The 14,534-nt window shown below is 37.8% G+C and overlaps 1 protein-coding gene across 1 annotated transcript; it reads right to left on the reverse strand.

Moving 5' to 3' along the window:
- Positions 1 to 4,201: 4,201 nt before the first annotated feature.
- Positions 4,202 to 8,039, reverse strand: LOC102203049 (transforming growth factor beta-2-like; the record flags this gene model as incomplete). Its single annotated transcript, XM_013916140.1, has 5 exons — positions 4,202 to 5,390; positions 5,505 to 5,658; positions 6,920 to 7,094; positions 7,694 to 7,804; positions 7,895 to 8,039. Coding segments are annotated over 5 exons (744 nt in total), but the record flags the coding sequence as incomplete, so codon positions are not given.
- Between the last annotated feature and the right edge of the window lie 6,495 nt (positions 8,040 to 14,534).

The following is a 14,534-nucleotide window of genomic DNA, read 5'->3' on the forward strand; positions in this document are numbered from 1 at the left end:
ATGTGCACAGCGCAGTCCAGGAAAGGCAAACAGTCGTCCTTTGTGTCTTCCCTGGTGAACTTGATGTTTTTATCCACAGCGTTAATGTGCGCAGTGAAGGATTCCACTTCTTGTGTTTTGATTTTGACCCAGGTGTCGTCTACATATCTGTACCAGTGGCTGGTTACTCTTCCTTTGAAAGAGCCAAGAGCCTTCCTTTCCACTTCCTCCATGTAAAGGTTGGCTACAATAGGTGACACGGGGAGCCCATGGCGCAGCCTTGTTTTTGTCTGTAGAAACCCTTGTTGTATTTGAAATATGTAGTGGTGAGGCAGAGGGTAACAGTGTGCAAATCTGATCGGGTGTGAAGTTGGTCCTGTCCTCCAAGGAGCTGTCTTCTTGTAGTCGTTTTCTGACAGTCTCCACGGCCTCCGTGGTGGGTATGCAAGTGAAGAGGGAGACTACATCAAAGGACACCATGGTTTCATCTGGGTCCAGGGTAAGTTTCTAGACCTTGTCGATGAAGTCGGTGGAGTTCTTGATGTGATGTGGGGTGTTCCCCATAAGAGGTGCTAGGATGGTAGCAAGGTGTTTCGAGATGTTGTAAGTGGCTGAGTTTATGCCACCTACAATGGGTCTGAGTGGGACACCTTCTTTGTGGATCTTAGGAAGTCCGTAAATGCAGGGTATGGCATCCCCTGGGTAAAGGCGGTGATATGTAAGGCGGTCAATGATTTTGTCCCTTTCAAGGTCTTGAAGGCAAGCTATAACTTTCTTTTTGTAGCTGCTTGTGGGGTCTCGCTTTAAGGCTTCGTAGGTATTGTTGTCACTGAGGAGAGTAGTAATCTTTGTGTGGTAATCTGTTGTGTTTAGGACCACGGTGCACCTTCCCTTTGTCCCTCTTGTCTCCCACTGGGTGTCCTAAATCTGGGACTCTCCACCATTTGACCATTAGAACTGAAGAAGCTTCTCGGATGAGAGGTGAAACGTGTTCAAGCAACTTAAAGAAGTCCAGACGCTTTTCTTTCCAAACTCCTTAGACTACGATGACCCAGATGACTGAGAACCTTCACAGACATATTTATTTATTTATAAAGTGCCTTTTAAGACACCCAAGGACACTTAACAATAGAACAAAAATACATAATAGAACAATGGCAAAAGAAGTAATATAGGTGCTCTTTTTTTGCCTGCTAAACAAGAGCACCTATATTACTACTGACAAAATGAAGAACAATGTAAAGGGTTCACGGTAAGTATGCAGACAATAAAATCGCACAGCTCTATCTCTCAGTGCGTTTCTCTATTTTCTGCCTTATTTACTTGCTTATTAGACACCAGTCTAGCGTTGTATACCGCTTTTTTTTCCTCCCCCCAAAAAATTACATCTGGCAAAGCCTAATTTCTGCTATTCAATACCAAAAGAAAATCACAATTTATGCAAAATTTTGCAAAACCTTTTAGCTATGTCTCTAATAAAACCTCTCTTACTTTGTGAAAAAAAGAAAACTTTTTTTTCCCACTTTCTGCTATATAATTCTATTTTTTATGACTACAGTTAAAAAAAAACCAAACGAAAACAACAAAATGGACAGTCTGGGCAACGAGCTACCAGAACTTCTTGTGTAATTTTACACATTTATTTCTTACAATTTAAATTCCAAAGAGTTGTGCTTGACAGATTCTTTTCTTTGTCACAGCAGCTTTTTCTTTAACATGTAGTGTCATGTAATTAATATATCCTTAGTGCTTATTTTGTTTATTATATTGTTTTATGTACTTTAATAATGAAGGTTTGTAAAGCAAGGCCACTTTTGACTCATAAACTAAGTGCTCAGCCAGACTGAAAAACAGGAAGTTCCTTGTACCTTGTACCTTACATGGTACAAGGAACTTGGGTGAAAGTGGTATGTTGTATTGATTGCTTTGAGTACTCCGGGAGAGCAGAAAAGCGCTATATAAGAATCATTTACCATGGTAACCCTCAATGTAAAGCACCACCAGCAGACTATTGTTGTTATTTGGTGCTATGTAAATGAAAATGAATTGGATGGCCTCTGGATAATCTTTAGTTTTCCCCATTATAATATAAAATGTGGTGGAGCTTAGGGTTGCATATTTCAACAATCTTAATTTAATTTTAATTTTAAGCACTAATAACTGGATATTTCATTGAGCTGAGCAGCAGGCCTTTTTTTCACATTTGTTTCCATTTTTCCATTCCATTGAAGTGCAGTACTCAGCTCAATAAGATTGTTTGAATTTGATTTTATTTCATTAATATCCATGTTTTATATTCTCTCTATCCCAACCTACCTCAAATTGCTGAATGGTAAATGGTAAATGGCCTGTATTTGTATAGCACTTTACTAGTCCCTAAGGACCCCAAAGCGCTTTACACATTCAGCCATTCACCCATTCACACACTGCTGAACTGACGCAAAGAATTATATCTTTAAAATTGCTATGATAATAATAATAATAATAATAATAATAATACTAATGATAATAATTGAAAAAATATTACTATTATTATTATTAGTAGTATTGTTGTTATTCATAAAGTCAGAAATATTTCTGTTGTCAACAGTTTTACTGTATGTATTATTGTCACTAATACCGTACAGTATTACTGTCACAATTATACATAGGATGTGACCTCACATTGTAAACTAATTTCAGCAAGTAACCTGTTAATGATGAAAACACATTTTATTCATTGCCATTACACATTTACAGAATTTTCTGTTTCAGAAATCTGAACATCATAAATAAACATGTATTTTCGTTTTTAAACAACACAGACAGCAGACTCGGGGTTGTAATGATTCAGAATCTAAGCTTTTTACTTAAACATGTTATGGCATCTGTTACACTGGGCTATTTAAAAGGGCCAGTTGCCAGTTCATCCAAACAAACAAAACTAATAATTTTCATAAGAAATTCTGGAAGGAGACTATTGCTCCATTACTGCTTAAAACTGTTAACAAAGTATGCCAATTTAGCAATTAAAAGTTATTACATACAACACTGTTTTTCTTACCCCTTAAAAAAGTGTTTTATCATATAAATGGGTAGCTATAAAATTAATACTATTGCCATAATAAATCAAAATAGCCTTTACAATTCTAATGCAACATCTTATTCTCTCTTATGGCGGCTTAATAAAAGTTGTGCGTGTGTATTATATAAACTACAAAATGGAGTAGATAATATATGTCAACACTGCAAGGTTGCAGGACATCTTACTGCAATGTTTTACTGTACAGAATCAGAAAATGCAAAAATAAAGAATAATTCTTAAGGAATAAAATAAATAATGATGTATAAGAATGTGATATTGTGCCTTTGATATCTGCTGAAGGGCGAAGTGGTTGAAAGCAAAGTGTTAGGTAGGTCTGAGTAGATCTGTTTTTTCAAGGACTTATTTCACATATATACACATATCACTTACATTTCCAGTGTTTGCTGTATTCTCACATAACTTGGTACTGAATACTATACCGGCCTGGATTTTTTGAATGTGTGCCACTTTAGCGCCACAACATTTCAAAAAGATATTGGAGATGACAGTACTTTTCAGTTTTTTTAAATTCAGAACTCTGCAAGTGTATGATTTAAAAAACAAACAAACAAGCAAATCTCTAGCCTCATGTAGTGAACCAAAAATATAACTGGTGGAAAGTTTGTTATGATCTAAAACGCCACTGGATTTTAACAAGACTCCTAAAAAGTCAATGACGAAGACTCAATAATAAAATTAACTGTAAATACTAGACTTGATAATTTTGTTATTGAGGAAAATATTTCAGTATTGCATATTGGTGAGGGAAAAAAAACTATGTGAACTATTCATTATTTATTTTTCTGATTTGCTAATTTACACCATGGAGCCCTGCTCTCAAAAACTGATATGGATTTAACACTCCTTGTAGCTGGATTTAAGATACTTGTGCTTGTTTTAAACATGTTTAGCACCATCTTGTGATACAGAATGCTACATCACCGAGTTGGTTGGTTTGTTTGACTTCCGTTTATTTCAGCAAACTAGTAACTCAGTGGAATATGAGGAGGCTAAAACTAAAATTTTATTTAAAGGGTTCACTTTTGTGCTGCCTACTCTGTAGGGTGGCTATAGCTCAGGAGGTAGAGCATCTACTGATCGGAAGGTCGGTGGTTTGATCCCAGTCTGCATGCCAAATATGCAATGTGGCGTGTTGTATAGAGCGCTTTGAGTATTCCGGGAGAGTAGAAAAGGGTTAGGGTTAGTTTTAGTGTCCTTATTTTCACCTGAGTTGGTTGGTTCAGTGCAAGTCTGTTAACAGCAACCAACAAACCAACGAGGTGAGTTCTGTACTGACACAAGATGGCACTAAACATTTTCTAAAAAACTTTTAAGTGTTTGTGTAGCTGGATTTATCTATATCAGTTTTTGAGAGCAGGCCTTCATGGTGTAAATTACCCTTACTAAGAAATATTATTAAGAACTATTATTCTTCTTTGACCATTTATTAGGAGAACAGCACACAAGCTCATTTTACTTGCAAACCTGTGTCAATACAGAAATACAATTCTTCCTATATGAACAAAAGTAATGGGTTACCTATACATGAAGCTTCTGACAGCTCTGGTATGCAGTTCTGGTATAAATAATAAATTAACTCTGTAGTTATTGAATCAACAGAGCGTTAGCGACTTTTATGTACAACATGCTTCAGAACTCCGTTGTAACTTTACATGGTCTTTCACTTCCTGGATGAGTTGCTGTTTCACTTTGCAATAAAACTGCTTACAGTTGATCACTTCATATCTATGACAAATAAAATTTAACAAAATGACTCGTTGCAATCTTTAAATCTTATTATAGTACCATACTCAGTCAATGAGCTCTTTAGAATGACCAATTCTTTTACAGATCTTTTAAAGGCAGACTTCATGGCTAGGTGCATGATTATTAACACCTGCAGGAACAAGACTGAACACACATGAATTTACATGAAGGCCCAACATTTTTGTCCATACAGTGCATCGAACTAAAGTTTTTGGTATTATAACTGCTCTGGTCCTGTATGTTGAATATGCATTGAACTCACATTGACTTGTTCCTTTTATTCTCTAATACACCATTCCTGGCCATGCCTGTGTGAAACGACTGCTGTAGGATTGCTAGTAAATGAGTGCAGCGGCACTTTGACGGTACGTTAACTCACTCCACTCTGGATGAAAGAAGAGTATGTATTTTCTAAGGACCTCTAGCTGCACTTGCAGGACTTGACCTTCATATTTGAGAGCTGTTCTATTTTGGGGGTCTTGCCGATGTAGTACAGGATAGTGAGAGGCTCCAGGTCTTGGGAGACACAGCAGGGGGATGCCGATGCTGCAGGGTTGATGGTGTTATACAGACCTAACACCTGGAATATACATATTAGAACCATATCATAAAATAAAATCTGATTTACAGTGCAGTGCGACTGCATTCATGTTTACGTTTACTGTGTAGCCTTTCAAACTTCCTCATTCAGTACCTTGGAATGCTGGGTGTCTGCACTCCACAGATATGGACAGGCCCCTGCACAAAAGTTGGCCTCATAGCCTTTGGGCTCATGGATCCACCTCCAGCCCAGGTCCCTCTTAAAATCAATGTAGAGCGATCGTAAGCAGCAGTTATCCTGAACATTTCTGTAAAGACATAAAGTGGAAAAGTGAATAACAGAGCTGTGGGAATCCTCTCGTCACTAGTGTGTGCAGTCTATAAAAAGTCACAGATGGAGAGATGAAGATAGGTGAAGATGCGCTCAGATTAGATTCTTTACTTCTTGTGGGCAACCACTGAACCAGAAAAGATAAATATACATAGTTAAACAGATCAGCCAACAAGTTGTCCAGGGTGTTGCCTTTCACTTCTGCTTTCAGCCTGTTTTGAAAGCAGTTTGCAATACCAGTTAGTGGTCAACTTGTTGACACTCTCTGCGTGCTGCCAAGCATCAGTGCCTTAGTACCGGTATGTATGCCCCATTGGCTGTCCAGAGAGAGGGACTGTGGGAACTGAACCAATGCACAGTTTTTCATTTTAATTCACCAGGAAAGGGTACATAAAGCGTAGTTCACGAAGAAAAGGAAAGCTATATCCAGAATCTTGTTTTATTTGTTTGTTTGTTTGTTTTCAAATTGTCAGCATTCTGTTGGAAAAAACTTTGGAAAGCTGTGCTCTTCCTGGCTTCTTCGTTTAACAAAATTGTTCCAGTTTCTTCAGTTTGACTTGAACTGGTACAGACTTTTTTTCTTACAACACTGTTGCTACTTTTTCCCCTTCACCTGGAGGTAAAGATGTTTCCTTATTTAAAATAGGGACTGCATGGCATTATGAAGTATTGCACAGTGGTAAGAAAAATATAGCTTGCGTAGGGGTCATCACTCAAAAGTAACAATGAAACTCATTTGTTACACTATAGTTACATTAATGCATTGTCACATAATTACCAGTTAACAATATAAACCTGAGCACAATCCAACACATCAACACAAAACCCTATCCTAATGAGGATACACATAATATTTTTCCTTTTACACTTATGAACTCAAAGCAAAGATGAAAACAAGCACAAAGAGACTGAAACCAATCACCACGGTGATTCTACTTTAGAAACATGAACATGATCAGCGCCTTTTGTTACTTGTTGAAGTTTAGGCTGTGGTTGATGGGCTGTGGGTTAAAACACGCACTCACCTTTAACATCACTATGGGCTCTAGCCAAGAAGTCAGAGTGTTAACAGTTATTCTATATCTTTGTACCTAATGACAACCAATTCTGTGCAGTGCCTAGTGCTATTAGTGTTGCTTGGCCCCTTTTTACTTGATGACTCATTTCTGAAAATCTCCACAACAGATAGGGACATTGTTATTGCTTTGCATTTGGCAATTTGGTTTTCAGACAAGTACTTGGAGCAGTAGGCAGCATCAAGAGCTCTCTTGGATCGATGGTTCTTATGTTGGGACTGGGACTCCAGGCGGTATGAAGGTAGCAACATGAGGAGAAGATGTGGACCCCGAACACTGTGCTGCCACTTCCTAAAAACCTTTAGGTCACGACCACGGATTAGGTTGTCGTCGATACCTGAAAACATAAGAGATTAATAAGCAGCACTGCAAGGGCTGGTAATGACAGAAAAGTTCATTACAAAAAAAACATTATCAAAGTATTCAGAGTAAAATTATCAGCATAGCCCCAGTGCTTATAGAAAGGTGAAATTTCTGTTAAAGGGAGAGGGGGTCAGACAGAAATAATGACTGCATGTACTCTACTTAACACAGAACACAAAACCTGCATAGATTTGCAATGCCTTGACACAGTGAAAATGGCTAAATAGCACAAAAGAAAATGACAACACCTATTAATTAATGTGTGTGAATAAAAAGATTTTGAATCTGTTATTGAATGTACGCACAGATGTAATTGATCTCACGTCAGCAGGCAGCTTGTTCCAAAGAACAGGACAACAGTAACTGAAATAACCCTCAGCAGACTGAGATCGGATTCTGGGATCATTTAAAAAATCTAAACCTGATGATGTGAGAGGTCTGACTGGGTTGTAGATGGTGATTAATTCTAAGCTGTACTGGGGGCCAAACCACAACAGCTTTCTAGTGTGAACTATTATTATAGGGTCTACCTTACAACATAAAAGTGCCTTGAGGCAACATTTTTCAAATAACCTGCAAATCGTGCCTCCAGCTCCTCACTCTTATTAGGAATGATGTAGTTATTTGATGGTACAAAAGTGCAGCATGGGCAGTGCAGGCTGATCTTGAATCCACTGTTTCGGTCTATGGAAAAACAAAAGTAATGAGAAGTTATTTAACACAAAGCATAAACAATTGGGAAAAGGCAATACTGATGGGACAGAATGTACTCACCTCTGTGGTTTAGCCATTCACTAACTGCCTCTGTAACATCAAAGGATAACCACTCCCCCTCTGTTTGTGTTCGTATTACCTTGCTGTCAATATACCGCTGTGTTGGGGATGTCACATCTTTATATCCTAAAATCTGTTGACAAATTAAAGGAATGTGAGGTCAAAGTTCTGATTAATTAAATGTTGAATGTTCAACAGTACTAATTTACACTGTAGATAAAAAGATGGATAAAATACCTGTATTAATACTAAAACTGTGCCAAAATTTAAATACAATTATTTTGTAGCCTTGTAGTCATGGCCAACAATTTACAAAAAATATTAGTAAATGGTTTCTAAAATTACCTATAAAGGTCTTTTTAGACCTATGTATATCTATAAAGGTTTGCAGATGGCATCTGTGGGGCTAAGGGTTGTTAGAATTAGACACCCTCAAGACATAAATAGTTAAAATTAAAGCTGCAAGCAGCGTCAAGTGGGCCCTCGCACCCTGGCACATCGAGCCATGTCCAACACCTACACCCATCATGTCCGATCTGATGTAGCATTGATGGAATTCATGCGTAGAACCACCAGCTAAAATTTCATCTCGTTCAATGATGAGTATAGTCGTCCCACTAGGTGGTGCTCTAACCATTACTGACGAATGGCATATCAAATATTTCCGAGCTTGACTCTCGACTCATGCCTATGAAGTTTGGGAGAGGTTGGACATTGTGTTTCTTAGTGACAGCAGATTACTGCTTTTTGGCAAGTGATTGATGCCGTTGTGACCACCCGTTTCCTTGAACGTAAAAAGCTTTGCAATTTAACATCACAAAGCTCTTTAGATTCCCTGCACTGGAGATCAAGTCAATCTGATGAAATCCCTGGGAGGAGTTCGTCAAAGTACGAGACCTGAAAAGAAGGGAAAATGTCGCCAAAATTACACATTAATGTTAAAATGGCTGACTTCCTGTTGGATTTGGGATATTGCTCCAAGATACTTTTTTGTAAATCTTGATATCCTTCCATAAGCTTCCCAGTTTTCAGACTCGTAGATGAAACAGAGCAGAGGTTGATGTTTTAAAATTTTATAGAGGGCACTGTGGAGCCATTTTGCAATATTCCATGGAAATGATCACATAACAAGAAAGCCTTCACGACATTAGAGGTGTGGGCAAAATTTCAAGACTTTTTAAACTTTCTAAGCCCCTCAAAAGCTACTTCATCTTTCACGGTGAACCGCCATGCCACCAGGGTGCGCCGTTCAGTTTAAACTCACAATTTTCTCACTGAAGCATCATGAAGGACGGATGTTAATATTCACCGCTTTTGAGGTGGCCATCATGAACCTGTGAAAATCAGTATATCAAAGTGAAAGACATGACATTTCCTGTTCCCACTAGGTATTGCTCTGCGTATTCCTGACAATGGGCATATCAAACCTTCGCACTTTTAGTGCTCGGGCCCTAATTAAAAATTATGGTTTAAAAACATTATGTCAACCTGAATTATCACTTCATTTTATGTCAGATAAAACTATCCATTTTGATGTCATGTTAATATAATTTCTACACAGGTTTTCAGCCATTATTTTGAGTCCTGAATGCATGTAATTATTAAACAAATTTGATTTACTGTTTAGCAATTTTGATTCATTTGTAATTATTAATACAGGATAAATAAGCAGCCAAGGCCTATAGCAACATAATTAAGAGAGGATTCAAGGTAACCTGATCCAGTGCTAACTATATCCTTGAAAAAAGGAAGGTTTTAAATCTAATCTTGAAAAAAACAGAGGGTGTCTGTCTCCAAAATCCAAGGTGGGAGCTGGTTCCACCTTACAGAGGACTGAAAGTTGAAGGCTCTGCCTCCTATTCAATTTCTAATTATCCCAGAAACCACAAGTAAGCCAGCAGTCTGACAGTAAAGTGCTCTGTTGAGTATAATTCACTCTCTGAAATGATTAGATAAGGTATTATGAATTCCTAAAGATGAAATGGGCCCTGATTATTCAAAAACTTGAACGTGAAGAGAAGGATTTTAAACTCAATTCTGGATTTAACGGGCAGCCACTGAAGAGAACCCACTACAGTGGTCCCTCGCTATAACGCATTTCAACTTTTGCAGCTTTGTTATTTCACAGATTTTTTTGTGCAATTTTGCATGCTTTTTTTTCTTTTCTTTTTTTTTCACAGCACATTGTGTTCTGTGTCCTGATCAGTGTTGGTCAAGTTACTTGAAAAAAGTAATCAGTAACTAATTACTGATTACTTCCCCAAAAAGTACTCCCGTTACTTTACTGATTACTTATTTTCAAAAGTAATTAATTACCTAGTTACTCAGTTATTTTTTAAAAACACGATTTACAACCTGAATAGGTAATAAAGCAATACATCTTTCAGCCCAATTCTACACAGTAAGGTCCCCTTTACTAAAGGGGATAAGAGAGGGGCTCTTTTATCAGCCAGCCTTAATTAACAGTTTTACAGTCCTCACCATAGGTCCATGATTATATACGCTGTTTAAAGTGTTCCTGCAGAAAAATTGAAAGTCTATAGAGAAATTAATTTACATATATTCCTATTATACTTGGCTGCATTCACAGCATTGTAAGATGGTGAATGTTGATGTACCCTTAGGGCCACTCCTTGATACATGTAATAATAAGTTGTTATTCAGCATTATTAGTGGCATCATTACTCCTGCTACACTTACTGCTCCTATATTGTCAAATAAGGAGTGTCAGTGTTTTCTTTCCTTTTTTGTTGACAAGGTCAAAAATGTAAGAAATAATCTCTTCCTCAGCATCTGTGTTGATGGTTCCCACACCAGTCAGCCTGTTATCTTGGTCTAGTGAAGCTTATTGGTACAATGAAAGACTCTTCTTGCTCCCTGGATGTTTCACCTACAGTACATCTTTGTTCAAAAATGTCTTGCAGTGGATTTGTTCCAGTTTGCTCAATATTCTAAATGTGTCCTGGCCTGTGGTAAGTTATCTACTTATTTCAATGCTGTCATCCACCCACTTTTGAAAAAAGACAACTTGGATCCTTCTCTCATTGGCAGTTATAGACCCAGCTCCAAGCTTCCATTTACTGCTAAGGTATTAGAGAAGGTTGCGGTCAACCATTGAACTGCTGCTCTGACTACTTTCAGTCAGGTTTTCTTAGGTCACATTCAACTGAAACAGCACTTCTAAAAGTATGAAATTACATTTTGATGCAGTGTGACAAGAGTAACTGTTCTATGTTGCTCATGTTGGACCTTACGTCAGCTTTTGATACAGTTGACCATCATATTCTGCTTAACAGGCTGAGGTGCTTGATTGGGGTATCAGGAACTGCCTTGGAGTGGTTCTCTTCATACCTATATGACAGATCCCTTTCTGTAGATACTTTTAAAGTACAGATCTCCCCTTTATCCAGTCCATTTTGGTATAACCCAAGGTTCTGTTTGGGGGCCTCTGTTGTTCTTATTATATTTGCTCCCCCTTGGGCATGTTTTATCAACCTTTAAGGACATCCCTTGCAGATGATATTCAATTATAGATAGATTATAGATCAGTGGACAATAAGTAGACAATAGAACACTAACCCTAAGTTTTATTTGAATTTAGAAGCAGAAAATTAGAGGATATGAGGGTCTCTAAGTCTTTAAGCCAGAGGTGTCAAACTCATTTTGGTTTGGGCATCTTTCTTTGCCTTTAGACAATAATTCTGATGGCAAAAGAACCAAACAGGACAGGCGGAAAACAAACAAACAAACAAAAAAACTAATTTTGGTTCAGGGGCCACATAGAGCCGGAGCAGTACAATTATAACATAATTACCTATAAATAATAATAAGTCCATGTTTTTTTTCCTGCAAAGAAGTAGTACATTAAAGAACCTCCATGTTTAATCAAATATCCTTTTACAAAACATATGAAAACAAATAACAACCTCTGATTTCTTAAAGTAAGTGTTTGCACAAGTACAAACATAACTATAAGACAAAAACATTGGGAAATGGAAAATGTAGTATTGTACTTTAAAATTCATGGCATTGCATGAACAATAGGAGTCCACCAAACCAAACTCTTTCGCAGTGAAGCTGTTGACTTACATTAAATTTAATATTTTTTAACTACAGCAAAAATTCATTTTCACAGAACTGTTTTCTTTAAGTGTAATCTGTGTCTGAAGCAACATTTTAAAGGAGTTAGTCATTTCTGGGCTACTTTATTTTTGCTTCTGAAACTTGGCATCTTTTAGTTTGCACATGTGCATCAATATCAGGTGTCATGTCTTGACTAGCAGTCAATCTTAGAATGTCATCTAGATGCTTATGTGTGAGGCTTGAGTGCAATTTTGTTTTATTGATGTTCATTACTGAGAAAACTTCTTCACAAAGGTGGTTGTCCCAAACATGCACAACATTTTTTCAGCCAGGGCTGTTAATTTTGGGTACCCTGGCAAAAGATATTGATAAAATGTGTCCAAACCTATTGAGGCAAACTTGTCCTTTAAATTACATTGCAAATCAACCGTTGGATTTCGACAGGCACATCAGAAGTTTTGAGTGTGAAGGGTAAGCGAAAAACTGCAAATTCTGTCTCGAGTTCATCAAAAATTTGAAACCGTTTCTTAAACTCACACAGCAATCCTGCAATCTTGTCTTTATCCTGTTTAATGTCACCATTAATGCCTGTTGCACATACCTTTCTTAGGCAAGGGAATTGTGCAGGGTCACCACTTGACAGCTGTGTCTCCCACAAGTCAGCTTCAATTTGAATGCACGTATGCTGTCATAAAACTGTGTGACAACTTTTTTGCAGCCTTGGAACATTTTGTTCAGAATATTCAAGTGCTCTGTAATATCCACCAGAAATGCAAGATCCTACAGCTGTTGGCTAATGTTGGCAAATGCTTGTCTCTTCTCAGGACACGAGTTCTGCAGCTTTGGTCATGCATCTTTTAACAAACTCACCGTCGGAATACGGCTTTGATGTTAATGCTATTTCATTAACAATTACATAGGTGGCTTTTACTGCTGCTTCACTGACCTCTCGGCTCCGGGTAATAATTGACCCCCCAGCAATTCATTTTTCCTCTCTCCTCAGTTGTCCTCGCAAGATGTTGTATTTTCTACCATGATGAGTCTTATAGTGAATATATTATATAAATATTATATTCCTTAGGCACAGACACACTTGTTTACACTCCAAGCACACAGGTCTGTATGAATAAATAGGAAGCGTGTATTTCTCTTGGAAAACCCTACACCCCATTATCCACTTTTCTCCTTTTTGACAAAAACATTTTGGCTAATGAGGGTGTCAAGGTGAGTAGGGAATAAGGTAGCCGTGTCGTGTTGCTACCATCTGCTGTTCACAGTGGCAGACTTGCTGCTTCTTTTACTCTAATTGTGTGGATGCCTCAAAGACATCCACACTATTGAGTTCCTGTTTCTCTTTATACTTTGTTAAGTGTGCCTATGCCAGGAGGCACACTTACACTGGTGGGCCAGGTTCGAATCCTGCTCAGGGCAACATTTTCTTTTCACCACTTTTCAGCAAAAATTTCTCTGTCTTTACCCTTTTAGTAAATTTTTTTGCTTTTCACCACTTTTCAGCAAAAATTTTCTGCTTCTTCACCTGTTTTCAGCAGAATTTTCAGTTTCTTCACTGCCATACAACTTTTTGCAACTTTTTCAGCTTTTTTCAGCAGACATCTTCAGCGTTAAGGCATCCACACAGCATTTTCGCAGGAAATGCAAATTTTTCTAGTTCTTACTATTATTCTCCATCTTCCGCCTAAATTTCGCCGCGTAACTCGCCCCACAGTTTTGAGACAAGGTTCACATATGTTATATCATTTTGTGCGGCTGGATCTGGAATGGTATGCTATGACTTTTGGTGTTTATGACTTTTATAGTTTTTTAAATATTAATATTTCAGTTCAAATTTTCCCGCGCTTATCTGACCCACAGTTTTGAGACAAGGGTTACATATGTTATATCATTTTGTGCGGCTGGATCTGGACTAGTATCCTATGACTTTTGGTGTTTATGACTTTTATAGTTTTTTAAATATTTCGATTTTAGTGCAAATTTGACCCATTTCTAGGCCCAATGGGAAAGATTCAACTTTTGGCCCCATAGAAACAGATTTCAAACTTCATTTGTGGTGTGCTGGCTCTCTCTAATGGTATGTCAGGAGTAGTACGGCCTGTCTACCCTTATTTGGATTACCGTAGTGATGACAATATCAACGGCGCACACGGCGTCGCTGCTTTCAGGAGCCATTGGCATTTTTAAGGTTGCGCGAACCATTGAATAGTTACGGTAAGCGAAAGGGAGTATGCTTGGTGGAAAACTCCATATCCCACAATTCATAGCACGCCTCTACCGAGTGAAACAATGGCGGCTGCCACCTCATTTTTATATTTCCTCTTATTCGTGTTTCTAGGTCACAAAATAAACATTTAAGATATTTTCAGGCGAGAATGTAATTTTGTAAACTTCAAATACAGTATCTGCTCGTTTTATCAAGAAATCAGAAATCAGAAATCAGAAAGGGGTTTATTGCCAAATGTTGAGCAGGTTTACAACATTAGGAAATTGCTGCGGTGCTTCAGTGCAAACATAGTGTCATAAATAGCACTTAAATAGTGTC

Source organism: Pundamilia nyererei, unplaced genomic scaffold, assembly GCF_000239375.1.
Source record: "Pundamilia nyererei isolate P.nyererei 1_Seehausen unplaced genomic scaffold, PunNye1.0 scaffold00478, whole genome shotgun sequence".
Lineage (NCBI taxonomy): Eukaryota > Metazoa > Chordata > Actinopteri > Cichliformes > Cichlidae > Pundamilia > Pundamilia nyererei.